This window comes from Hyperoodon ampullatus (genome assembly GCF_949752795.1).
Source record: "Hyperoodon ampullatus genome assembly, chromosome: 18".
Taxonomy (NCBI): Eukaryota; Metazoa; Chordata; class Mammalia; order Artiodactyla; family Ziphiidae; genus Hyperoodon; species Hyperoodon ampullatus.
This window is the reverse complement of record NC_136931.1, coordinates 7,024,747-7,051,033: the sequence shown is the minus strand read 5'-3', so window position 1 is coordinate 7,051,033 and position 26,287 is coordinate 7,024,747. Positions and strand designations below refer to the sequence as shown.

At 51.8% G+C, this 26,287-nt stretch overlaps 1 protein-coding gene across 1 annotated transcript in view; it reads left to right on the top strand.

Moving 5' to 3' along the window:
* PLCG2 (phospholipase C gamma 2) overlaps positions 1-26,287 on the top strand; it is a gene marked incomplete at its 5' end in the record, with an annotated part of 162,428 nt that overhangs the window by 92,885 nt on the left and 43,256 nt on the right. Inside the window, 13 exons of the mRNA XM_079724278.1 lie at positions 527-570; positions 2,139-2,211; positions 7,278-7,379; positions 8,187-8,305; positions 9,849-9,934; positions 11,331-11,451; positions 11,993-12,161; positions 15,530-15,634; positions 17,179-17,268; positions 17,899-18,074; positions 19,180-19,380; positions 20,258-20,377; positions 24,912-25,092. Of these exons, the coding sequence (XP_079580404.1) occupies positions 527-570; positions 2,139-2,211; positions 7,278-7,379; positions 8,187-8,305; positions 9,849-9,934; positions 11,331-11,451; positions 11,993-12,161; positions 15,530-15,634; positions 17,179-17,268; positions 17,899-18,074; positions 19,180-19,380; positions 20,258-20,377; positions 24,912-25,092 (1,587 nt within the window). The remainder of the gene's footprint in view (positions 1-526; positions 571-2,138; positions 2,212-7,277; positions 7,380-8,186; positions 8,306-9,848; positions 9,935-11,330; positions 11,452-11,992; positions 12,162-15,529; positions 15,635-17,178; positions 17,269-17,898; positions 18,075-19,179; positions 19,381-20,257; positions 20,378-24,911; positions 25,093-26,287) is intronic.

Sequence of the window (26,287 nt, the reverse complement as noted above, 5' to 3'; positions counted from 1 at the left end):
AAAAGTTGGGAGACATAGATGTAATATAATATGATAAGATAGAATTAAATGAATATCCAGGGCTTCCCTGGTGGCGCAGTGGTTGAGAGTCCACCTGCCGATGCAGGGGACACGGGTTCGTGCCCCGGTCCGGGAAGATCCCACATGCTGCGGAGCGGCTAGGCCCGTGAGCCGTGGCCGCTGAGCCTGCGCGTCCGGAGCCTGTGCTCCGCAACGGGAGAGGCCACAACAGTGAGAGGCCTGTGTACCGCGCAAAAAAAAAAAAAAAAAAGAATATCCATAAAACGAACTCTAGATGGAGACCTGCCAAATTATCGAGTGATTGCTTTTCAGAAAAAAGACTTTGCAAGGGATGAGGAAGACTTCCACCTTTTGTGTAAAGATATAAATATTTGAACATTTGCAAGTCACATAAATGACAATGATAATTTTTTAACAACAAAAAAATCTGTTTATTTGCATTAAGTGGCTCGACTTGTCTAACGTTCTTGTTTCATGGGTGTGTTCCTTCTGTTTTCTATTTTAGATTCTTGACGAATTCAAAAAGGATTCCTCCGTGTTCATCTTGGGGTGAGGCACCTCTGCTGGGTTGTTGTTCTGGGTAGTTGTGCCGGGCGTTGGTGCCCTTGTGGGTCCCCCCAGCCTTGCCTTCGGAACTCCAGGAGGTCACCTCTCTGGCAGGCACTGGTGGGGTCCCCCTGTTGGGGAACTGGCCATCCCAAGCCTGTGCCACGAATAAACATGCACAGCAACAGGGCTTGTGGAATGTTGGGAGGGTGACCCAGAAGGTTCTGTAGAGAAGCCTGCTTGCTTCAGGACCTCCTTTCCCAGAGGTGAGTTGGGGAAATTCCTGGCTAAGCAGAGTGAACTGAATTCAGATGAGTTGAAGCATATCAAGTGCTTCCTGTGGTGCATGGCAGGGCTCGTAAATAGTGATAATTATATTATTATTAAAACCTAAGCGCTGCAGGACTTGTCAGGACCTCTACTGCACTTACTAATTCCCCTAATTATAAAGTGTTCTATGTCCTCTAAGCCTGTCTACCTGGGAGAAATGTTTGTCATGGAGTTAATAGCACCTAGAGTGTGATTTGCGGCCCACTGACCTGGGCCTACTTTTTGGAAGCAGCCCTCATTGATGAGGGTGCCCTGGCAACTGTTCCTTCTGTTACATTCTAAGCCAGAAACCCCAAGACTCCAAAATGTATATAAAATGAATCCAATTCTTATGTGGTATTTTAATGAAAAGATTAGTCTTGTTGGACCATGAGGCTGGTTAGGGAAGAAGGCTGGAGATGCACTCAAAGACAACAGACTTTTGGACCCTGAGTGTTTAGTAAAGAGAGAAAGCTTAAAGCTTGTTTTATCTCCTGTATTTCAAAAGAGATCCCCCCCACTTCCACCCCCGCTGCATGTGCTCAGGGAAAAGTACAGATTTCCCCGGAATGCCCTGCTCTGCCGGATACACTTTCCATAGCGAACAGGGTTGCCAGTCCAGTGAGGTTCTGGTTTTCTGGTGGCTGTGAGCATCCTCTCCACCAGGCCATCAGTCAGCAAGCTGCTGGCCGAGGTGGAACCTCCCTTTATTCAGGGTGAAGGGGTCCGTGTCAAATGGAAAACTCTCCCAGCAGCGGGCCTCTGCTCGCTTCACGGCTCTTGTCTTGCATGTTCCAGATGATTCTCCCTGTCCGCCAGAGTTGGGGGCTTCATCTGGCCCACACTCCTGCTTCAGAGCCCTCAATGGCTCAGCCAACTCTGGAGTCATTTCTCCAGCATCGCCTACCCCAGGCGCTCTCCACATCCAGCCCTGCCCGGGCATTTGCTGTCCACGCCTGTCCGTGCCTGCCCGCCCGCCCTGCCTCCCTCCCCCTTCCTTCTGCCTTGCACGTGGACCACCTGGGAGCAGCTGGGTGTAGATTCCAGGGCCCAGTTCTCCCAGGTTCTGGTGTCAGGGCCCCTCTGAATCCTCCTGGGTCAGGGATGTCACCTGGGTCACTTTTGTCTTCCTGTTGGCCAGCCTGCGCCTGGCCCTGTGGGGGGCACTCGGCAGGGTGTCTGGGTGGCCGTCCTGCTGGCTGGGATCGCCTCCTGACTGTTGGATGCCCCTCTCTCAACACCTTCCCTTTCCCCGAGGGCAGCAACACCGACCGGCCGGATGCCTCCGCAGTTCACCTGCACGACTTCCAGCGGTTTCTCTTACATGAGCAGCAGGTGAGAGGACAGCAGGGCAGGGGCTTCTGGGGTGGGGCTGCCCCAGCGCTTGCTCACCTTCTCACCACCTGCCGCCATGAAACAGGTGTTGTCTCCCCGCTCAGTGCCGCCTCGGGGGCTTAGACTCTGGGATCAGATTGGCCTCTCATCAGCCCCTTTCCCAGACCCCAGCTGGAGGAAGGGAAGGAGAACACCGCACGGCGGGCGGACGGGGTCCTCACCTGCTGGCTTCTGCTCCTCCTCTCAGCTCACCTCTGGTGTCGCTCCCCCAGGAAGCCTTCCCTGACTCGTGGAGGGTGTGACTAAGGTGGATGAGCCTGCGGGTCTTCTGGGGGATAAGGTGGCACAGCTGTCCTTAAATGACATGTGGACGTCTCCCGGAATGTTTGCGTGTGGGCTCCGTGCTGGTGGCTGAGTCAGAGTTTGTGTTGGGCAGTGGTTTTCTAGGGGACGGTTCTGCCCCAAGGCAATGGCTGCAGACTCAACTCAGAGCTGCCACTGGCATCTGGTGGGTAGAGGCCAGGGATGCTGCTCAACATCCAGAGGTGCACAGGTCAGCCCCCCGCCCCCCAACAAGGAATTACCCAACCCCACATGTCACTAGTGCCTCGGCTGAGAAACTGAGTTAGAGTGAGAGAAACCTGACATCCTCTCACTAGCTGTGTGACCTTGGGCAGGTGGTTTGACCTTTCTGTGCCCCACTTTCCTCCTCTTTAAGTGGGGATGAGAACCCTGCCTCTCAGGATTGTGGGAATTAGACAAGATGGTCTTGACCTTTGTGTGTGTGTATGAGTACGTATATATGTGCATAGTCACATATCTATTTCAGATTTTTATTTATATCACTGGAGTTTCATTTACTTTTATTCTCTTTATTAGGTTTTTTAATAGACTTTTTCATAATAACAATATATAGTCTTTTTCATAGTAATATTCAGTTCATTTACTTTAAAAAAATACTGTGTATTATAGAACATCTCAAACATACACAAAAGTAGACAAGCTGGCATCTAAGCCACGCTGTACCCATCACTCTGATTACAGAGTTAAGAACATTCTGCCAATTTAATTTCATCCATCCTCCATCCCCATACCCACGTGTCTCCCTTCCCTTCCTTCCTTCTTCATTTCTTTGCTGGCAAATTCTAAAGTAAACCCCGGACTGTGTATCATTCCATTTGAAAATACTTCAGCACATCTCTCTTATGAAATGGACTTTTTTTTTTTTTTTAGAAAACATGGCCATAATACCCCTGTTACACCTCTCACAATGAACACGAATTTCTAAGTGTCACGCAGTACACATCCCACGTTCAGATGTCACTGATTGTGGGGAACGTAACGAACAGACGCCCGCTTGCGCGAGGTGCAGAGCTGGCAGCTGCTGTGGTGCGTGATGAGCGCTGACCGAGGGCTTTGAGGTGTCGCGCTCTCCCCACGCGGGGTGAATGGCAGTGACCAAGAGAAGGCTTCCTTGCCCCACCTGAGACTACAACCCAGGGCGGGTGAACCGAGGGGGGATCCGTGAGTTCTGCTGAGCACGATTACACGCACGATGCGGTGCTGCCAGGAGAGTAAAGCAGAGACAGAGGCACGGGCTGTTTGCTTTTCTGCCGCGCTCTGCCTTGCGCTGAGTTACTCAGTTTTTTTTTTTTTTTTTTTTTTTTGCGGTATGCAGGCGTCTCACTGTTGTGGCCTCTCCCGTTGCGGAGCACAGGCTCCGGACGCACAGGCTCAGCGGCCATGGCTCACGGGCCCAGCCGCTCCGTGGCATGTGGGATCTTCCCGGACCGGGGCACGAACCCGTGTCGCCTGCATCGGCAGGCGGACTCTCAACCACTGCGCCACCAGGGAAGCCCCAGTTACTCAGTTTTGTAGGCATTGAAGTTAAACGGTTAAACTCCTAGAGACAAGTAGTCTTATATCCTGGCATCCACCACCTCGTGCTCAGTAATTTTATTCCAGGGGAGGGTCGCAGGCTTTCCCTACACTGGCCCCGTGGCTGGGCTGCCCTCAGAGATCAGGGCTGTGGGCCAGGAGCAAGGTACAGGCCGTTAGGATCCCGCATCCGGGAGTTGGGACGCAGGCAGTCCACGAGCATGTGTGTGGGTGCGCGTGATGGGAACAAGATGTGCTGCCAGGGGTGGGGCCCCTGAGCCGTCCGTTTCGTGGACCCTGAATGTCCCAGCTCCCCGTGCTCTGTGGGATGCTAGGACGTTTGTTGGCGGTGGTGGATGCTCACATGTGGAATAACCACCATAGCACTTCGTGTGCGAATTAGTACAGGTTTTTAGAAAACCCATTGGCAATACACAATTAAAATGAAAACTTTGAAAAAAAGTTTATATACTTGGATTAAATAATTGCTCTCCTAGGAACTTATCCTAAAGAAATAATGGCAGCATTTTTCATAGAAGTGAGAACTTGGAACTGATGTGAATTTCCATCCGAGGGCTGGTTAAATGTGCCGCAGTCCAGCCCTGGGAGGCATGGGTGACACTGACTGACCCGGAACTGATGTGCCTGCGTTGGTCTTGGGCTCATCATTAGGTCAACTTAATTCATGACTGAAGCCTCAGCTTTCTTATTTATATAACTGGAGAATAATATTATATGTCCTGCCTGGGCTCGTGTGAGTTCAAAATGAGCCACCCTGTGACAAGGCTGAGCACAGACCCGGTGGCTGCCCCCGCCCAGTGTTGACGGCCTCACCATGCTCGCTCCTCTCATCACTACGCTGATCATTATTATATTGATAGTTGCCCCACTCAGTACCCCACACCAAGTAGATACATTTTTCTACCCACCCCCCAGACTATTCATATTTTAAACTCCTTTAGGCAGAAGATTTCTTATTTACAGCCAGTGCACTTCCAGGTTATAGCAGCTAAGTACCCATGTTTTTGTTTTTGTTTTTTAATTAACTAAGTAATTAATTAATTTATTTGGCTGCATTGGGTCTTCGTTACTGCACATGGACTTTTCTCTCTAGTTGTGGCGAGCAGTGCGTGGGCTTCTCATTGCGGTGGCTTCTCTTGTTGCAGAGCACGGGCTCTAGGTGCATGAGCTTCAATAGCTGTAGCATGCGGGTTCAGTAGTTGCAGCTCACGGGCCCTAGAGTGTGCAGGCTTCAGTAGTTGGGTGCGTGGGCTCGGTAGTTGTGGCACGCGGGCTCAATAGTTGTGGCTCATGGGCTCTAGAGCGCAGGCTCAGTAGTTGTGGCACACAGGCTTAGTTGTTCTGTGGCATGTGGCATCTCCCTGGACCAGGGATCGAACCCATGTCCACTGCATTGGCAGGCGGATTCTTAACCACTGCACCACCAGGGAAGTCCAGTACCCGTGTTTTTTTATGCGAAAGCTTTTTAGGAGAAGGAAGCAGGAAGCTTCTGGCATTTTGGGGGCGTCTAGGGCTGGCAAGGCATTTGCATTAAGTATCCTGCAATTTGAGTTTCATGTTCTGGTATTCAAGGATTGCATCACTGCTGTATTCAAATGAACTGGATGCTCCCCCAGCTCCCAGCTATTGGGTGTCCTTTATCCAAGTAGATTTGCAAGGATGAACAGCAAGGCTTATTGTTGATTTGCACCCACCTCATTTGTGTCTGCCATTATGCTTTTCCTTCTTTCAAACGTCCTGATCTGACCCTTCCCATCCAACTGCACACGTCTGGTAGCACATCTGCTTTTATGATTCTTAAAGATAGAGAGGGGCTTCCCTGGTGGCACAGTGGTTGAGAATCTGCCTGCCAATGCAGGGAACACGGGTTCGAGCCCTGGTCTGGGAGGATCCCACATGCCCCGGAGCAACTAGGCCCGGGAGCCACAACTACTGAGCCTGCGCGTCTGGAGCCTGTGCTGCGCAACAAGAGAGGCCGCGATAGTGAGAGGCCGGCGCACCGCGATGAAGAGTGGCCCCCGCTTGCCACAACTAGAGAAAGCCCTCGCACAGAAACGGAGACCCAACACAGCAAAAATAAATAAATTAATTAATAAACTCCTACCCCCAACATCTTCAAAAAAAAAAAAAAAAAAAAAAGATAGAGATTTTAGAATATTTGGAACCCAGAAAACATGGGTCAAAGTTGAATCTATGGGTCAGGTGTCATCCTTTTGTCTATGAATACTTGGGGTTTTAGGGTTTGGAGAGGAAAACAAAGTTACTTTCTGTTATATATTCTTTTTCTAAAGGGCTTTCGAAGTTCTGAGACCGTGCAGAAGCTGTTTTTGAACTGGTCATGTATCTTTCAGACGTTACTGTTGTCTGAGCAGCACTGCTTCACTGATCTGGACTGATTCTATGTCCGTTTTCCACAGTTCAGTTATTTGGAAGCCCAGCTCTCCTGCTTACTAGCTGTGTGAAGTTGGGATCGTCATGTGATGTCCTGAGCTTCTGTTTCCTTGTCTGTAAAATGACGATGACAGTGTATGACCTGCAGAGTTTTCTGGACTAAACTAGATGTCATGGGAGGATGGCGATTGCTCACACAGTGCCGTGGTTTGAGCACCTTCTGTGTACCAGGTGCTGTGTTAAGCACAGACCCTTATTTCATCCAGCCCCTCATAGCCTCTGTGCGTAGATACCATTATTCCCACGTAATGGATGAGGAGGCACAGAAAAGGTGTGTAACTTGCCCAGCGTCAGCCAGGCGAGTAACCCCAGTGGTCTGATGTAACTGTTCTCCCTGCCTCCTTGTGATAACACGTATAAAGAACTAGCATAGAGCAGGAGTCGGCAGACTACACCCAGGGGCCAGGTCTGGCCCACTGCCTGTTTTTATAAATAAAGTTTTATTTACAAACGCAGCCACAGCTATTTGTGTGCCTGTTGTCTGTGGCTCCTTTTGCATGACAGTAGCAGAATTGAGTGGTTGGGGCCCAGAGTCTAAAACGTTTACTCTCTGGTCCTTTAGGGAAAATGTTTGCCATGCACAGGGTAAGGCCTTGATTGCATGTGCATGCAGAATACGTCCATGTTTCGGTCTTCGACTGAAACCGGATCCTGAGAGGCAAAGAATTTTGCAGTTCCTCTTTCTGATGACTTCTTGTTCTCTTTATCATTCTAAGGAGCTGTGGGCTCAGGATCTGAACAAAGTCCGTGAGCGGATGACAAAGTTCATTGATGACACGATGAGAGAAACTGCCGAGCCCTTCCTGTTTGTGGATGAGGTAAGTGGGCCCCTTGTCCTGTTGGCATGGCTTTGTGATGCAAGTCTCTGTCCTCCGAGGTATAGTTTCTGGGTCTCTTCCCTTGGAGGGCTTTGCTGTTAGATGCCCCGAGACTGGCTCTCTTAGTCGAGAACTCTTTTTTTTTTCCTTCCAGGTCCTGAACCATCACAGCCTTTGGTTTTTCTCCTCCTCTATTTGATCCCATAGCCTGGGCGGGATCTTTGCTTTTGTCACTAGGGGGCGTGTGCTACCAGGGAGTCTCTAACCATTACAAGCAGAGCAGGGAAATTCCAAGGTTTATGGGGCTCCTGCACGATGTGGAAATGGGTGCTTTTGGCCCTGTGTGAGGGGGCACTGGGGAGCTCCAGTCCTCTGTACCGTGGGTCCCAGGAAACAGAGTGTTACCCACTGTCACTCAATCTTCTGATTTTTTTTTTTAAGGGGTCAGGAATGGGGATATGAAATTTCCTGCCTTTTAGATGTTACGATACTGGCATGTTCCGTTTCTCATGTAGGTTCACAAATGTTCATAATGTTATTATGCCTTAAAACTTATATATGGGCAGCATATACTCTTGTAGCCTCAAATATTTGAGGATACACATTAAAAAGGTAAATATAGGTCAATGAAACGTGTGTTGGTACAGCCTCTTGCAGTCTGAGTTTTCTGCACTGAAAACATGGGTAACTGAGGTCTGGAGACCATCTGTTGAATATTCATGTCCCATCGCCCAGGGTTGACACAGACCCAGAAGAACCCGGCACCCCAGTGTGACGATCCCCTCTTTGTGTCTGTCACTCTCCTAGTTCCTCACGTACCTGTTTTCCCGGGAGAACAGCATTTGGGACGAGAAGTATGACGTGGTGGACGTGCAGGACATGAACAACCCCTTGTCTCATTACTGGATCTCCTCATCACATAACACGTGAGTTTCACCGTGAGCCTGCAGTGGGTCAGGCAGGTGAAGGGCAATACGGTGGGCGCTCAAGTGCACTGCTGTGGCAGAGCATGTGGGCAGTGGGCAGAGTGCAGGCCCTTGCTGCTCAGATTGGAATATATGAAAGCTTCTGGAGGATGGGGGGATGCATCTCTCTTTCCCAGTTGGTTTTGCAATAATAAACCTTTTTCTGTGGCCCTAAGAAGCAAGTCGACAAAGCTGGTTGGCACTGTTTGGGCATCTCATTCTCTTAGTAGTCACAGGAAAGCAATTGAATTAGTCATTGAACTGATATTTACTGAGAGTTTGCCCTGTGCCAGGCCCTGTGCTTGCTGGGTGCTGGGGATACAGCAGTGAAAAGGGCAGGAGCAGCCCCGTCCTCATGAGCTTGGAGGGGAAAAGGCCTCCTTTGTGTCTTAACGATGAGCCGGAGTTGGTGAGAGAAGAACAGGTGGTGAGGCGAGGAGGAGGGTTTCAGACAGAGGAACGGCATGTGCAAAGGTCCAGGGGCAGGAGGAACTGAGGGGGTTCTAGTAGGACTAGAGTGTAGAATGTGGGAGGGTGAGTGGCAGGAGAGGAGGACAGGAGGGTCAGCTTGAGTGGAATCGTTGAGGTCAGAGTGAGGGCAGTGGCAGTGGGAGCCACTGATAGCCTTTAGGCCAGAGAACAACACACTCAGATGCTTATCTTTGGAAGATTGCCCTGATTGCAAAAAAGAGCAGACGGGAAGGGAGAAATGGGTGTTACACTCAAATTCTGATACTCAGTCTGCTTTGTAAGGTGAGGGGGTGGAGGCCTTGGGTCCTGGGCATCCAGAGAGCTGTCGACTGGTACTTTACCAAGTGTCAGTCCAGGCAGGAGTTGGAGAGAAGACCCTTAAGTTCATCTCCAGGCATTTTGGAAGGTGCCTTCCTTTTCCGGGGCAAATTGACTTCATGGTTCTCTCTTCCCCACCATGTCCGTTGGTTTGAGTTTGTGTCTTAGAATGATCAGTTCTACCAAACCTAGAAAACAGCTGAGCACCACAGACTCTTAAAGGGGGACTGTGGTGAGGAGGAGAGTGATAAAAATAGGTATTTTCATGTCAGTTTTGGTGGACATAGTTCATAGGGTAGTAAGTCCCATCTGTTCTGTGCTTGGCCTGGGGCCCTGGTATCAGAATGATGGTCCATCTCTGCCCTGTCGAGACTGAGGGCCTAGTGGGCAGCGGTGGGGCAGGGGGGATGTTAATTTATCATCATACGTCAGTCTCCCGCCTGACACCCTTTGACCGAATTCTCCTCGAAAGAACACAGGTTTTCGAGCCCACACTTGGATTGCCAGGATGGTTATCCTTCACAGCCCACAGTCACGGCCTGAGTCTCATGACTGGCTCGGCCACACGACTGCATGTGTCTGGCCCGGATCCTAAATGGGGGTCTTTGTAGACAGGGAGAACTCAGGCCTTTGGGAGCTCGGGCTGAGAAGTTCCCCGGGGATGCCCTGAGCTGCAGGCCTGCTCTCACACAGCCACCCACCTCCTCTCGTCCAGGTACCTCACGGGTGACCAGCTTCGGAGCGAGTCATCCCCGGAGGCCTATATCCGCTGTCTGCGGATGGGCTGCCGCTGCATTGAGCGTGAGTACCCCCTTCGCGCTGGCGGCCACGCGGTCGGCGGGCTGAGACTGGCCGTGTTGTTGCTGGATGCTTTGTGTGTTTGGAGGCCTGAGTAGTGGGGATGCACGGGACAGATGGAGGGAGAACGCAGGTGCCCGTAGCATCTGGGGTGAGCCACGCGGCCACCAGCCGGGGACCTTTCCCCAGAAGAGAAGGTCGCCACGACGAGGAGTGGTGTTGAGCCGGGCCAGGCTGGAGCCACAGCACCTTGGGCTCCAGAAAGTGTCCGGATACAGTGGAGGGGCTGGGAGGCCAGTAGCCAGGACGGCCTTACTGTCCTCCTGTCCCTCGGGTTCTTTCTGGGCTGCTGTGTTTGAGGCAGCAGACGCCCTGCGTGCTTTAGCAACGGCCCTGCCACGGCCACCGCCCTGACTCTTCTGTCCCCAGTTGCTCACAGCCACCCAGGCAGAGGTGATTCCAGGCCCCGGACGTGGCCGGGGGCCGGTGCTTCCTCCTGTCCCCCCACCTTCGCCCCCGGCCCAACTCAGCGCCAGAGGCTCATGGCTGTACTGGGCTGAGAAGAGGCACAGACCACTGATGTGGGCTCCAGTTCTATCAAAGGCATCCATCACGGTATCAGACCTTGATGGCAGCTATTCCTACAGAGTGTTGCTTAATTTATGCCTTTTTCCCCCCTTAGGAAAAAGCAAATGTGAAAAAATCAAGTTTGAAACTGTCAGCTCCTATTCCCTCTGGGGGTCAAAAATATAGGGGATGCTCACCTTCTGCATAACCTAGTTTGGTCTGAATTTTTTACCATGAGTCTTTTTTTTTTTTTTTTTTTTTTTTTTGCGGTACGCGGGCCTCTCACTGCTGTGGCCTCTCCCGTTGTGGAGCACAGGCTCCGGACGCGCAGGCTCAGCGGCCATGGCTCACAGGCCCAGCCGCTCCACGGCATGTGGGATCCTCCCGGACCGGGGCACGAACCCGCGTCCCCCGCATTGGCAGGCGGACTCCCAACCACTGCGCCACCAGGGAAACCCACCATGGATCTTTAAAAATAAATTTCCCATTGCTCTGTATTCTTTCTTCTGGCAGAAAAAGCAAGCCAAGGTTTAGACAAGTCAAATCAGAAGATAAAACACATGATAAATCTCTTGTTAAAAAAGAAACATTTCGTTTCTTTTGGACAGCGGGACCTTTAATTAGACGACCAAAATCTTCCTGTAACCGCATAGGTAACACGTGTCCTCATGTTGGTGGCCCCTGAGGGCAATGCCGGGTCTGGCCCCGGGGTCCTGGTGACTGAGCCAGTGCGGGGGCCGGGGCTGGTGGCACGGTTGTCACCCGGGCAGCGTGGCCACCCTCATTGGACTAGGGAGGTGCGGGTGCTGAGGCTGCACGTCTCTGCCCTCAGTGGACTGCTGGGACGGGCCTGACGGGAAGCCCATCATCTACCACGGCTGGACGCGGACCACCAAGATCAAGTTTGATGATGTCGTGCAGGCCATCAAAGACCATGCCTTTGTCACCTCGAGGTCGGTTGGCTGATTTCCTTCCTGGTGGTTCACCTTTAAGGGGAAGGCAGCTAGGGTTGGGTGGACGGACACACACACAAACATACCCCCCTTGCAGACACACCCCACATGGACACACACACACACACTCAGAGACACCCTCCCACAGACACGGGCAGTCCCCCACGGATGGGCGCAGATGCCCCCTTCCCCCCAGCGCACACGCACGTACGTTCACGCACATCCCACACAGATGCTCACGTGCAGAGGCACCGCCCGCATAGAACACCCCCGGAACACAAAGACACAGAGACACCCCCTCCGCAGACACATGATCAGACGTATATTCTCCACGTACAGACACACGGGTATACCCCACATAGCGACACAGATACCCCCCCGCACATGCACACCCCACCCCGGGCTCCATCCTGGCCAAAGTCACTGCCGAGAAGCCCCAGCTGAGTGCTGGCGTCCCCCTAGGCCGAGAGCACAGGGCACGCCCTGGCCCCGGAGGCCCCGTCCCGCTTGCTGAGCGCCCCTCCCTCCCCGCCGCCCGCAGCTTCCCCGTGATCCTGTCCATCGAGGAGCACTGCTGCGTGGAGCAGCAGCGCCACATGGCCCGGGTGTTCAAGGAGGCGTTCGGCGACCTGCTGCTGACCAAGCCCACGGAGGCCAGTGCCGACCAGCTGCCGTCGCCCAGCCAGCTGCGGGAGAAGATCATCATCAAGGTAGCGGCCCGGGGCTGTCGCTTACATGGGGAGAGCCGGCGGCTTGGGGCACGGGCTCCCCGTTCTGCTCGCTGACCTCGCGCCTGACCCGGGCCAGGTCGCTTCACCTCCCACCGCCTCTGCGTCCTCGCGGTCTGGGGCTTCACCACAGAACCCGCGTCGTTTGTGTGCCGCAAGCGTAACGCGGAGGGACATGTGCGGAGCGCTTGGGACTGCCCTGTCCCACAGCAGGTGCCCCAGAAGTGTTCACTCACTTCTGTGCGTTTGTTTTGGCCAGTCTTCACCACGGCCCGCTCTGCGTCAGGCCCTCGTGCAGAGCTGGGGCTGTTCCAGCGACCCAGGCTCTGTTCTCGCGTGGGGAGTGGACTGGAAGGGAACAGTTGCCCCAGGGGGCTGCGTGCACTAGAGGCGAGGGGTGGCTGTGGGGAGGGATGAGTGACGGTCGTACCACGGATGCCAGGAGGGGTGACGTTTGGGCATGTGTATTACTAGGGTCAAGAGACCAGATGGACCGTGGCTTCAGTCGTGTAAGTTCAAGACTCGATGTGCGGGAGAGTATTCTAGGAGCTCTGAGCTCCGGTCCACGAGGTTGTCTGGGGACTCAGGATCTTCTCATCTTGGTCTGCAGTCTCCCAGGGAAGGGGTTTTCAGATGGGGTTCTGCAGACCCCCAGGGAGTCCACAGATAAAACTCGTGAGGTGGTGGCATGTGAACTTTGGGCAAAAATGGTGCCTCGTTATTAACATGTAGGTAAAACTTAACATTTCCTTCCATTATGAATATTGGCAACAAGCCGCTTGAGGCTTTGCCACCAGCAGAAATCGTGGATAATTTCATATCACTTCTACAGTTGTTGCCAATATCTCAAGATAACGTGTGCTCGTCACTACTTTAAAATTATGATGGTTATTAGATCTGCCTGTAGATCTTTTGGAAGATGTTAATAAAGAAGTACATGTATTAGTATATTGCAAGTATTTTTTATTTACTTAGTAGCTGTATTTCGATATAATTGGTTTCTCTTTTCATTTTATGCATTATAAACATTATTCTGAGAAAGGCATCCGTAGTCTTCCCCAGACTTCAGAGGGGGTCCATGGCACAGAACTGGCGAAGGCTCTGCCCTCGGGCACTGTCCTTGTGTGTGGTCCATGCTGGGCTGCAAGGCACATTGAGCTCCAGCTCCTAGAAACGGGAATGTGAGGGGTCCAGGGCGAGTGATTCCTGGTAAGCAGGTGGGACGTCAGTTGGACAGTCCTGGGCTGTTGCGTCCAGTGCGTGAGAACTTAGTCACATGACCACACCATCTGCAGGCGCTGACTCTAGCTGGGCAGCCATCGGTGGAAGGAGTGGCATGGATTTCAGTGACAGCTGGCAGGTCCGTAGGAAGGACAGACAGGGATTTACTAGGCAGAGAAGGGAGAAGGCCCTTCGGCTTCGGGGATGACATCCGTGAAGGTGGGGTAGTGTGAACGCGTGGTATGTTCCCTAGATTGTCACTGGGCCACTAAGATGCATTGGGGACATCTCCTACTTGCCAGGAGGTCACGGTCTTGTAGGGAGACAAACCGCTTGACAGAGAAACACCAAATTGTGAGGGGGCTTTGGCTGAGGCCCATCCAGAGAGGAGGAGGCTGGTGCCCTCAGGGGTCAAAACACCAGCCTGTTTGGAGGAATTGGCTAAGATCCTGGGGCAGGTTCCGCTGAGACGCTCAGGGAAGCTTCTAGCGTGAGGAAGGCAGGATGAGAGGCAGAGGGGGCTCGGCCGGGCGGTGGAGGCGTCCAGGGCTCCTCAGTCTTCAGGGAACCTCATTGCATCTCTGTATTCCCAGCTCCCCCGTGGCTTCCCTCCGTTTCTGTTAGAACAGCTCTCTGCGTGTCCCCAGGGATTTCCCAGGGCTTGTTTTAGGGTGTGAAGACTCCTTTTAGAGCTCCCGCTGCCCCACCTGTGGTACCTCTTGGTTCAGCCCTTTCAATTTCAGGGAAAAGGGGTGGAAGTAGCATTTGTACGTGGTCACTGAGTGCCACACACTGGGCTGGGCACGGTCGTCAGTGTTATTCAGTCTCACGGCAGCCCTGCAGGATGGATAATCCCGGGGCCCCAGCCCACCTGACAGGTGAGGACCCTGAGGTCTAGAGGTTGACTCAGCTGAGGTTACACAGTTAGTTCCTGCCAAAGATGGAACAAAATGGAACATTTATGTCGTGCTGCGCTATTTACAGGTATCCTACACGCCCACTGCCTTACGGGACAGGGGGGCTATGTTACCCCATTTTAAGAAATATATTTATTTGTTTGGCTGCGCTGGGTCTTCATTGCGGCGTGTGGAATCTGTAGTTGCGGCATGTGGGATCTTTAGTTGCGGCATGCGGGATCTTTAGTTGCAGCATGCGGGATCTTTAGTCGCAGCATGCGAACTCTTAGCTGTGGCATGTGGGATCTAGCTCCCTGACCAGGGATCGAACCCAGGCCCCCTGCGTTGGGAGTGCGCAGTCTTAGCCACTGGGCCACCAGGGAAGTCCCTGTTACCCCCATTTTACAGGGGAAGTTACTGAGACAGATTGTCATGCAGCCAAGGCCACACAGCAAGGAAGGTGATAGGCCCTGAGTTCAAGCCCAGGTCTGACTCCCAATCCTGAGCTCCCTCCACCAGGTCGCCACAACGGGGATTTATCAAGGCTAGTCCACATGGGTGGTCAGTGAACTCGCCCAGGCAGACGTTGTCGTAATCATTCTCTTAGTCTTGCAGATGAGACATGAGAGGTTCAGAGAGGTGCGGCCACCTGCTCAGGGTCACACAGCCGATAAAGCAGCAGCAGTGCTGTTTGCACCCAGGTCTTCTAAATCTGCATCCCCAGTGTGCCTTCCACTGCCCTGCACAGCCTGTGCCCATGGACTGGCTGTGATCTTGCCTTGCCCTCTGTGTGCTGGAGAATGCAGGCACCTCATGGATTCACTGAATATTTATCGAGCACTATCTGCTAACCTAGTACAGGAGGTTCAACAAGGAACAAAAGAAAGTCCCTGCCCTCATGGGGCTTATAATCTAGCAGGGAAGACAGAAGACAGATAGATACATAGCTACACTTAGGCTAACGAGTGTGAAGATGAACTACCAGGGGCTAGAGAGTGACCTGGGTGGGAAGGGGAGTGTGGGCTATTTTTAGGGAAGCTCCTCTGAGTTTGTGACGCCGAGCACAGAGCGCCAGTGTAGTGAGAGAGAAGCCAGGCAGAGAGAACAGACAGTGCAAAGGCCCTGAGGTGGGACGATCCGGTGGATTCTTGGCTGATGTAGATGAATGTTTGCTGGCTCACAGATCCTAACCTGGGTCTTAGGGAGACAGGCTTTGTGTATTTTTCCCCTCAGCATAAGAAGCTGGGCCCCCGAGGCGACGTGGATGTCAACATGGAGGACAAGAAAGACGAACACAAGCAGCAGGGTGAACTGTACATGTGGGATTCCATCGACCAGGTGCGTCTTCTCACGCCCCTTCTCAGGCCCTGAGCGCGTTACGGCCTGCTGGAGAGCTCCGGGAGGATTCCTGTCTTACTCACATTTTGTGCCAAGTGAATTTGTCATTTTAAGGAAACTATTTTTCTTTTGTGTTATTAGTGTTTTACTTTGAAGCAGTTTTATATTCAATGTAACATACTCTAGATTCTCACACACATACAAGCACAGAGAGTTCTCGTACATGCTTCACCCGGTTTCCCCAAATAGTAACATCCTCTGTAACCAGAGTATAATTATCATAACGAGGAATTGAACACTGGGCACAATACTACCACCTAATTTGTGGACCTTATTCCAGTTTGTCCACTAATGTCCTTTTTCTGACCCAGGATGCAATCTGGGATGTGATAACGCAATCCGTTGTCCTAACTCTTTAGTGTCCTCCAATCTGAGGCAGTTCCACTGGAAACATTATTACTGTTATTTTTGGCCGAGCCACGTGGCTTGCAGGATCTTAGTTCCCCTGACCAGGGATCCAACCCGGGACTCCTGCAGTGGAAGCGCAGAGTCCTAACCACTGGACCGCCAGGGGAGTCCCGAGGAAACATTATTTTTTGATGGGAATGAGGCATTTTGAATGTTAATGCCACTTCTCATATCCCATAACCTAACATGGCAATCCATTTGAGTAGGTATTGATCAATTCATTGATTCACTGATTGAAGTGTATTTGATTTACAATGGTGTGTTAGTTTCAGGTGTACAGCAAAGTGATTCAGTTATATATGTATGTATTTCAGATTATTTTCCATTATAGATTATTACAAGATACTGAATATAGTTCCCTGTGCTATACAGTAGGTCCTGTTGCTTATCTATTTTATGTATAGTAGTTTGTATCTGTTAATCCCATTTTCCTAATGTATTCCTCCCCGCAACATTCCCCTTTGGTAACCCTAAGTTTGTTTTCTGTCTGTGAGTCTGCTTCTGTCTTGTGTATAGGTTCATTTGCATTATTTTTTAGATTCTACATATTAAGTGGTATCGTATTATGCTTGTCTTTCTGCATCTGAGTATATTTTTACATGTCTATTCTTATATTCTAGAAATAAAAATTTTAAATGGTTGAAATTTAAATAAAGAATTAAGTCATATTTAAATGTTGAAGAAAGGGTCTCTAGACAGGCTGGCTGAGAAATTCTGGAAGTCTTAAAAAATGGATGAAATAGAAAAAGACAGTCATGAGGACACACACACAGAAAACAATCCCATCATTTGTAAAAGCCTTCAAATTAAAGGAATACGATATTACGTTGTGTCTACCCTTAGACACACTGAATAAAGAAGTCCTGAAAATGCCAAAAGAACCCCAGAATAAATAGATGTTTTAAAAGCAATGTCTCACAGGGGATCGAATTCTGTGAAACCACTATAAATGGCTACAAAAGTGGGAAAGGCGAGTCCCCAGTGAATGCTGGGGTGATGCCAGGCAGGGGCCTTGGGCCTCGGAGTTGTTGAAGCAGAGACTTTGGGGAAGCCCTAACGCTGGTTTTACTCTGTAGAAATGGACTCGGCACTACTGTGCCATTGCTGACGCCAAGCTGTCCTTCAGCGATGACATTGAACAGACTGTGGAAGATGAACAGCCCCCGGTAGGTGGAGACCTCCTATAATGCTCCTCTCATCCTGTGGCCGGCAGGCCTGGACATGCTCAGTCCAAGGAGCTGCCTCTTTGGGTACCAAGGCTTGCCTGGCTCTTCTCTGATTGGCTGGCTGGCCCATGTGCTTAGCCAGTGAGGTTCAGGTGTCTTTCCTGCTCTCTGAAAGGCTGGCTTGGCCTGTGCTCCCTGGGGAGGATGGGGACATTTGGATGTTCTGTCCAGCCTTAGCCACTATCCTGGTTCCTGGCTTTCCTGCCCTCCCCCCTGGGCTGCTGGTCATCCTTGGTACTATCTCTTGAGTGCAGCCCCCAGGGTATTATGGCTCTCAGGCTTCCTGTACAGTAGAGTTGAGGGCTGTACTGGGGACCCCTTACCCCAGGACTCAGAACTCCAGGAGGCCACCACAAATGGGGAAGTGTCAGGAGTAGGTGGCTGGGGGGTGGGGAGGGCAGTGGAGGCTGGCTTCCCGGACCTCTCGGGGTAAAAGCGAGCTGAGGCCATTTTGGTCTGTTATCCAGTCCAGTCTGTTATTCAGGAATCAGCATGCACACAGGGACCAGTCTGATGATACTGGGGGTCTGGTCCGGGTTTTCAGAAACCCCTCTTCTCTTTGCGGCCCAGGATATAGCCCCCACGGAGCTGCATTTTGGGGAGAAGTGGTTCCACAAGAAGGTGGAGAAGAGGACAAGTGCCGAGAAGCTGCTGCAGGAATACTGCGCCGAGACGGGGGGCAAGGATGGGACCTTCTTGGTGCGCGAGAGCGAGACCTACCCCAATGACTACACCCTGTCCTTCTGGTAATGGCCCTCTTCCCCGGGGCACGCGCCTTCTCCTCACAGCTGGTGGGATGGGGCGCCGTGAGGCAAGTGGTGCCAGCTCAGGCCACACTTGGGTGGGGCTGGGCTGGAAACCCAGAGTTTACTTAGTGAGCTGTGTGGGGCAAGACTTGGGTGAGGGTCCCAAAACGTAGTCAACAAGAGTAGCGATAATTCAGTGCACTATTTAAAATTGTCAAGTGGCCTGACGGAACTGTGGGTGAGGCTGTAGTGAGCGTGCTCATTCACTCACTCAGTCATCTGTGCATGAATTCATTAAAAGAGATTTATTTATTGGGTACTTGCTCTGTGCTAGGCACAGTGACTTAGCAGTGACAGACAGACAGGGTCCTCGTCCTGATGGAGATCAGAGTTTCGGGAGGGAGATGAACAGTGGAAAAGGAATCAGGCAAATGATACAGAATTCTCGTTTTGACAAGTGCAGTGGGAAAAGCGCAGGACGTCATGGAAGTCTGTAAGAGAGGGGTCTAGTGTGATGTTGGGAGAATAATCCAGGAAGACTTCCTGAAAGAAGTGGTGTTTAAATTGAGACCTGAAGGATAAAAGTTCTAATATTAACAACATACAGACAATCGCGACAGCTAACGCCTGTCAGATGCTTACCACGTACCAGGCCGCGTTCCGAGCACGTTCTGTGTGTGATCCCGTTTCATCCCCAGGACATCTCTGTGAGGAGGATACTGTCATTGTTCTTGTTGACCACTAGGGTCATAATAGTGAGGCTCAGAGAGGACAGGTCACCTGTTCACGGTCACTTAGCTCCTCAGTGGCAGAGTCAGGATTGGAACCTAGGCTGTCTGGCTCCAGAGGCACAGTTACGTAGGTGAAAGGGGACGGCGGGTAGAGGAAGTAGGTAGGATGGTCTGGAATCCAGCCCCAAGGATCAACTTGTGTGAAAGTGCTGGGCGTGTGCTAAGAGCAGACGGAGGCTTGTGTGGCCGCACGTAGCGTCCACCCCTGGGGACCCCGGCCACAGCTCTGGTCCACCCTGTGCTCTCTGCCGCGCCGGCTGCGGGAAGGGCCCGCCGGCCGGGCCTGGGCTCTGACGTGGTCCCTCTCCCGGCAGGCGGTCGGGCCGCGTCCAGCACTGCCGGATCCGCTCCACCGTGGAGGGCGGGACCCTGAAGTACTACCTGACTGACAACCTCATGTTCACCAGCATCTATGCCCTCATCCAGCACTACAGCGAGACGCACCTGCGCTGTGCCGAGTTCGAGCTCCGGCTCACCGACCCAGTTCCCAACCCCAGCCCGCACGAGTCGAAGCCGTACGTGTGCCCTGTGCCCTGGGGGCGCGACTGCGTTCACGGATCAGAAACACCAGCCTGGAGGGTGTGCTGGGGCCCAGATTCCCACGAGGCGCCTCACCCGGGCCCACCGGGGTCTCTTGCAGTTCCCCAGGGCGGCCGCTGTCCGGTTACCTACGGCCTGTTTCTCTCTCCTCTCCCTCCTCCTCTCCTTTCCTTTCTTCTCCTTTATCTTCGTGGTCCTGAGGTCTTGAGCTTTGATTTTTAGAGATAATTTTGGCCCGGTGTTACCGTTTTCTGTCCAAGCTCATTCCTTTTGGTCTGAAAGCGAAAAAATAATTGTAAAGTGAGTATCAGTTAGGCCTTGCAAAGGGTTAACTAGTTGTGAAAAGAAAAGAGTAATTTTTAAGCAGAAGGCTGCTCAAATGCACATTTCACAGGAGGCCATGTAGCTGTGGCACCTTTATTTTTTACTTTTCTTGTCCTTATTCAAATGGATTGCCCTAAAATTTGCTATTTCACATCTTTAAAAACAACCTAAAACCCTATTCCCTATCTTTTCTGCCTCTGCTGTTCTGAGACACTGTGGTGACTGTGCCACCCTCTGATGCTTGGGTCGGGGGGGTGGGTTGGGGGGGGGTGGTAAAGATGTAAGTTGATTTATTCGCTTATGCTCCAAGCAGACCCACTACCTGAACGCTTCACCCAAACTGTGTCTGGGTGATCTTTTTAAAAACTGCTGTCTTCAGAGGTGATTTCGGATGAGGAGGCCCACTGTGTAATTTCCGTGGTGGGTTCCAGGGCCGTGTCTCAGGCATCCCGGGAACCCACCGTTTCCTCCTCTGCTGCCAGTCTCAGCGGCCTCTCCCTTGGCCATTTTCCCGGCCCTGTGCTGCAGGTGGTACTATGACGGGCTGAGCCGTGGAGAAGCGGAGGACATGCTGATGCGGGTTCCCCGGGACGGGGCCTTCCTGATCCGGAAGCGGGAAGGTACCGACTCCTACGCCATCACCTTCAGGTAGGTGCACGGGCTGGAGCCCACTGTGTGCTCTGCAGAGACGGCTTGGGAAGGGCAGGTGTGGAGAACAAAGGGGGAACTGCAAGCGGAGGCTGAGCTCTGTGTCCTCCACCCAGGGCGTCAAGCACGACGATGACAATCATAAAGAGAGAAAGCAGACTACACTGATGTGTGCTTTCAGTGTGCTGGGCACCAGTCTGTATTCTCAAGAGCATTGTGTTTTATATTAATTCATCTCATCTTCCAACAACTCTGTGGGGTCAGCATGACCGTGATCCCTACTTTCAGAGGAGGAAACTGAGGCACAGGGAGATTAAATAACCTGCTTGAAACATGCAGTCTGTGAGTGGTGGAGCTGGAATTCGAACCCAGGCCGCCGTGGCAACCCAGATGGGTGATGTTGTAGCTCTTGTTTTCTCCCATCCACAGCTGACACCGCATTGGCAGTGGGAAGGTTGTATGGACCAACCATTTCTAGGATGGTGGTTCTCTACGTTAATTCTACCCCAAGATGCCCAGTTCCTCCAGTTTCTACCAAAAGCATCATACTTTCCTTCCATCTCCCCATTTTCAGGGTTTCCCTGCGTATTCTTTTTTTTTCTTTTTTTTTAAAATTTTTGCGGTATGCGGGCCTCTCACTGTTGTGGCCTCCCCCGTTGCGGAGCACAGGCTCCAGACGCGCAGGCTCAGCGGCCATGGCTCACGGGCCCAGCCGCTCCGCGGTATGTGGGATCCTCCCAGACCAGGGCACGAACCCGTGTCCCCTGCATCGGCCGGTGGACTCTGAACCACTGTGCCACCAGGGAAGCCCTCCCTGCGTATTCTTGATGATGGTAATAGAATGCTGGCTACCAGATACTGAGTTCCTGACTGATGTTTGGGGCACTGGGCTTCCTTCAAGGCCTCACCTGTTCGAGGCCATCACTGTAGCCCATGAGGGGTAGATCCAGTTATTACAAGTAAGGAAATGGAGGCCCAGAGAGGTTAATTGACCTGTCTAAAGCCATACAGCCTCATCCTAGGCTGAGTCAGGGTTTCAGACTCAGGCCTGTCCTCCTCCAAAGCCTGCGTGCTTTACTGTGAGGTCTAAGCAAGAGGCTTGTGGGCCACATTGGGCCTCTGGGTGTTTTGCTCAGCCTGCATGGTGATGTTAAAAACTGAGAAGTTTTACCTGGAAATTCAGATTGCTTCTTATGAAAAATGGAAGGAGTTGGAAGCTCTGGGCCCACAGTTGCCCGGGGTGAAGGTGGCTACTGGCTGCACAGTAGGGGCCCCGGTGTGCCAGCCTGCTCCTGCCCTTCCTTTCCTGTTGCCCTCACCCGTCCCCCTTGGCTCCTGTTCAGTCTGCCCCTCAGGGCGTTTGGATTTGCCCCCATCCCCCATTACCCCTGAGCTGCCTTCCTGGGGGGTGATGGTGATTATCACTGCTGTTTACTGAGGACCTACTGTGTGCCAGCTCCATCCAGCATGGCTCTTCTGTGCTTTGCGCTGCCAACAGAGGGGTGTCTTTGCTCTTTTCCCCCAAACTCTTTACGGTGTCTGCTTCTCCTGGATGGGAGTTGGATGTGTTTAATTGAATCTGTGCTGTACCAGGCACTGGGCTGGGTGTTGGGGGTCGCATTGCGCTATAGTCTGTCGTCAGTCAGGATGCTTCTGGGTGCAAGGGACAGAAACCAAACTCAGTGGCTGAAAGAAAAAAGGTGGGGATTTAGTGGCTACAGGCTGAGATGCTCAAGAGGTGAAACTGGCCTCCAACACACTCGGATACAAGCCTCGTCTGTGACCTACAGGAGACTAGCTCTGAGCATCTCGGTGTTATGCTCCATTGGCTTTGTTCTCACTTTACCTTGAGGTGCCAGGACAGTGTCCACAGAGAGGATGAGTCCTGTGAGGTGCTCCCACTGGCCCCTGCTTGAGCCCGGTAACTTGATTCTGATTGGGCACCTTCAAGCTGGCGATGAGGTTGGGGTCACTGGAAATGCGTGGATGAAGCGGGGGCTCCCAGATGGATACTCAGCTTATAGACATCCACCGTGTTCTGCTTGCACATCTGTCCTCCCCGTGAGATTGGAGGCACCCTGAGAGCTGGAGGTTTTCTTTTTTAGGAATCAATAAATGTTTGATAAGCACCTGCTATGTGTCAGGTCTAGAAACTCAGGAGTGATAAAAACAGCCCAGCCCTTGCTCCCATGAGGCCAGTGGTCTGGTGGGGATGAGAGGTGTCATCACAGGACTCACAAGTGACTCCCCGTCTTCCTTGCTCCCTCCCCCCACATATTTGTGGGGGTACTTCTTCTGTACCAGGCACCGTTCTAGGCCCTGGGAACATATACTGACCTTCCGTATAGATTTCCACAGGAGGGAAGTGTCTGCTTTCAAATGCACGCAAAGAGACGAGGTTGTTTTCCGGGTGTGACGGGTGGGAGGCGCCCCTCCGTGGGATGAGGGGCTTCATCGCGAAGCTAAGCCCTCAGGCGTTAGTGTTCACTGGCTCCTAGCAGCACAGTCCGGGAGGCTGGAAAGCACAGCTCTTACTCCAGCCCTGTTCTCCCCTTTTGATTGTTCTGTCTCCCAGGGAAGTTTTGGCTTGGCTGTTTATATTTTCCCAACCGTCCATTTCTTTAGTTTCTTCCGGGTGCCAGACACATTGCAAAGGGCTTACCCTGGGTTACCTAACGGACAGCGGTCCTGACACTCACCTTGAGACAGAAGCTGTGCATCCCCAGATCTGTGGATGATGAAACTGAGGCTCAGGGAGGTTACCTGGGGAAGGAGCCAGAACCTGACTGATGCTCTTAACCTCAGTACCCCGGAGCCTCCCTGCCCTGTAGAGCTTTTGTATAAAGTTTTAAAATTAATTTTTCACTACGTAAGTATATTAGCCTTATAAAAAATTAAGATACTGCAGTGAAAGCTAAAGCCCCCTGTGGTCTTTGCCATCTCAATCTTTGTTTTGGCAGAAAGCACAGTTTTGTAACTGGTGTCTCCATCAAGACTCAAAAAAATTTTTTTTACATACATATGTATGTACCTGTGGAAAATATATAGCGCCACTCTGTTAGTGGTATTTTGTTCCATTAAAAAAAATACAAATAGGATCATACTATAGTTTCATTCTGCAACTTGTTTTTTTTACTCAGCAGTATTTCTTTTCTTTCTTTTTTTTTTTTTTTTGCGGTACGCGGGCCTCTCACTGCTGTGGCCTCTCCCGTTGTGGAGCACAGGCTCCGGACGCGCAGGCTCAGCGGCCATGGCTCACGGGCCCAGCCGCTCCACGGCATGTGGGATCTTCCCGGACCGGGGCACGAACCCGTGTCCCCTGCATCGGCAGGCAGATTCTCAACCACTGCGCCACCAGGGAAGCCCTCTTTTCTTTTTTAAAATAAATATTTAATAAAATATCATTGCCTGTAGGCTACTGAAGAAGTAGTCTCCTAGCATTTTTTTTTTTTAAATAGGAGTTTTGGAAGAAATGGCTTAACGGGATGTATTTTTTTTTTTTGCGGTACGCGGGCCTCTTACCGTTGTGGCCCCTCCCGCTGCAGAGCACAGGCTCCGGACGCGCAGGCCCAGCGGCCTAGCCGCTCCATGGCATGTGAGATCTTCCCGGACCGGGGCACGAACCCGTGTCCCCTACATTGGCAGGCGGACTCTCAACCACTGTGCCACCAGGGAAGCCCCGGGATGTATTTTTTAAAACAGTAAAAAATATCTGTTAAGGTGCAAAATTTTTAAAAGATAAGTAGTTTGAGCATAGTAACTATTTCTGTTGCAGTTTTAAAGATGCTCTTGGCTGTAAAGTTAGGGTCAAACTTACTTTCACAGATATTTCTCTTCTTGCTGATAAAAGCTAGTAAGACTGAGGATTCTATTCTCTTTTGGATTTTTTTCTGCCTCTTGTTTCAAATAGGTGAGGAAATAAAAGATTTGTTTCCCCTTTTGGAAAAAAAAATTCCACTTGTGCACTAGTTGGGCCACTAAAGATAAGATTTAAGGATTTGGGCATCAAGTCCCAGAGTTCTCAAGTAGAGATGGGCTAATGTTTTCTACAAAGGATCAAAGGATAAATATTTTAGGCCTTGCAGGCCAGATGGTCTCTGTTGCAACTGCTCAGTCAGCTCTGCCGTTGCAGAGTGAAAGCAGCCACAGGCAGTACATAAACAGATGAACATGGCTGTGCGTCAATAAAACTTTATTTACAAAAACAGGAGGGGGGTGGATTTAATCTGTGGGCCATAGTTTGCTGGCCCTGATCTGGACACTGGGGTGTTCTGTAGTCAAGTCCTGTAGTTGGGGAGGAAGGGAAGGACCAGAGGAGCCGTAGCTGTTGAGTCACTCTGAAGTGTTTCTTCTGAGGTACCGGTTCTTCTGTATCTGTTTTGCAAAGACCTACATCATTGTATTCCATGGGAGGGCTGTGTGCTCTTCATTTATTTGGCCCCCTAGGATGATTGACTAGGTTGTTTCTGCTTGGTGGGCTTATGTGGCCACCGTCTGGCTGCCAGGATGTCAGCACCATGTGGTCTCCCCCCAGGGCCAGGGGCAAGGTGAAGCACTGTCGCATCAACCGGGACGGCCGGCACTTCGTGCTGGGCACCTCCGCCTACTTCGAGAGCCTCGTGGAGCTGGTCAGCTACTACGAGAAGCACGCACTCTACCGGAAGATGAAACTGCGCTACCCCGTGACCCCCGAGCTCCTGGAGCGCTACAATATGGTAGGTGGTTGACTCACTCAAGATTGGGTGGAATATCTTGTCTGAGGTTATGATTCATCTGTTTGTTCATTCAGCAAACCTTTCTTGAGCACTGACATGTGTCCCACACGGCTCTACGTCCAAAATTGCACAGCGTGGACAAAGACCCTGCCCTTGGGCTCTTACAGTCTAGCATAGGGGAGACAGACAACAAATGAAATTTAAAAATATATACAGAGCATGTATCAGCTGGTGGGTGATAAGTGCTATGGAGAAAAACACACTGAGCAGGTGGATAAGTGGATAGAGTGATGGGGAAGGGGCTGCACTTCTCAAGGGTGCTCAGGAAGATCTCGCTGACAAGGAGACATGTGGGCAGACACAAGAGGAGGTGGAGGAGGGAGGCCGCAGCTATGAGGAAGAAAGAATAGCCAGTGCAAAGGTCCTGAGGTGAGAGCGTGCCTGAAGGCACAGAAAGGAAGCTGCTGTGGCTGGTGAGTGAGCCAGGGCGGGGGCAGCACTAAATAAGGTTAGAACTGCGTGGTGTAGGGCCACTGTGAGACACGGGCTTTTTTTCTGAGCTGTTGGAGGGTTCTGAGCAGAGAAGACAGCCAATCTGATTACCATGTCTCAGTTCCTATCAGACAGAGTCATTAACTTATTGAAAAGACATTTACTGTGCACCATGTGCCAGGAACTGTTCTAGATACTGGGAGTATGGTGGAACACCATCGGCGTTGGGAAATTGGGGCTCTAGAAAAGGGAGCTGGGTGACACACACACACACCGGGCAGGGTGAGTTACAGTGAAGAAGAGAAAACAGGATGGTGTGCCTAAGGGATGGGGCACTTCGTTAGATTGGGGCCACAGAGGTGGGAGCAGGCCTCCTGCAGAGGGTGAGAAGGGAGCCCAGGGAGCGGATTGGCCGAGAAGCTGTGCAGGAGGCCAGTTCCGGGGGAGCCAGTGGGGGAGCAGGCGTGCACGAGACGGAAACGTGGCTGGTGGGGCTAAAGGGCAGTGAGAGGCAGAGGAAGGGCAGGAGGGACCTTCAGTGTGTGCTGGTGGAGGTTTACCCACCTCTCTGTGAAACGAAGCCCTGGTTTGTGGCATCTGCCAATTTCTGTGGTGTAAGTACTCCCACCGTGGCCAGCGTCAAGCTGCCGACGTTGAGAGGCGGTCAGGAAGAGCGGTGAGCTTGCTCCAGCACACCACTGGA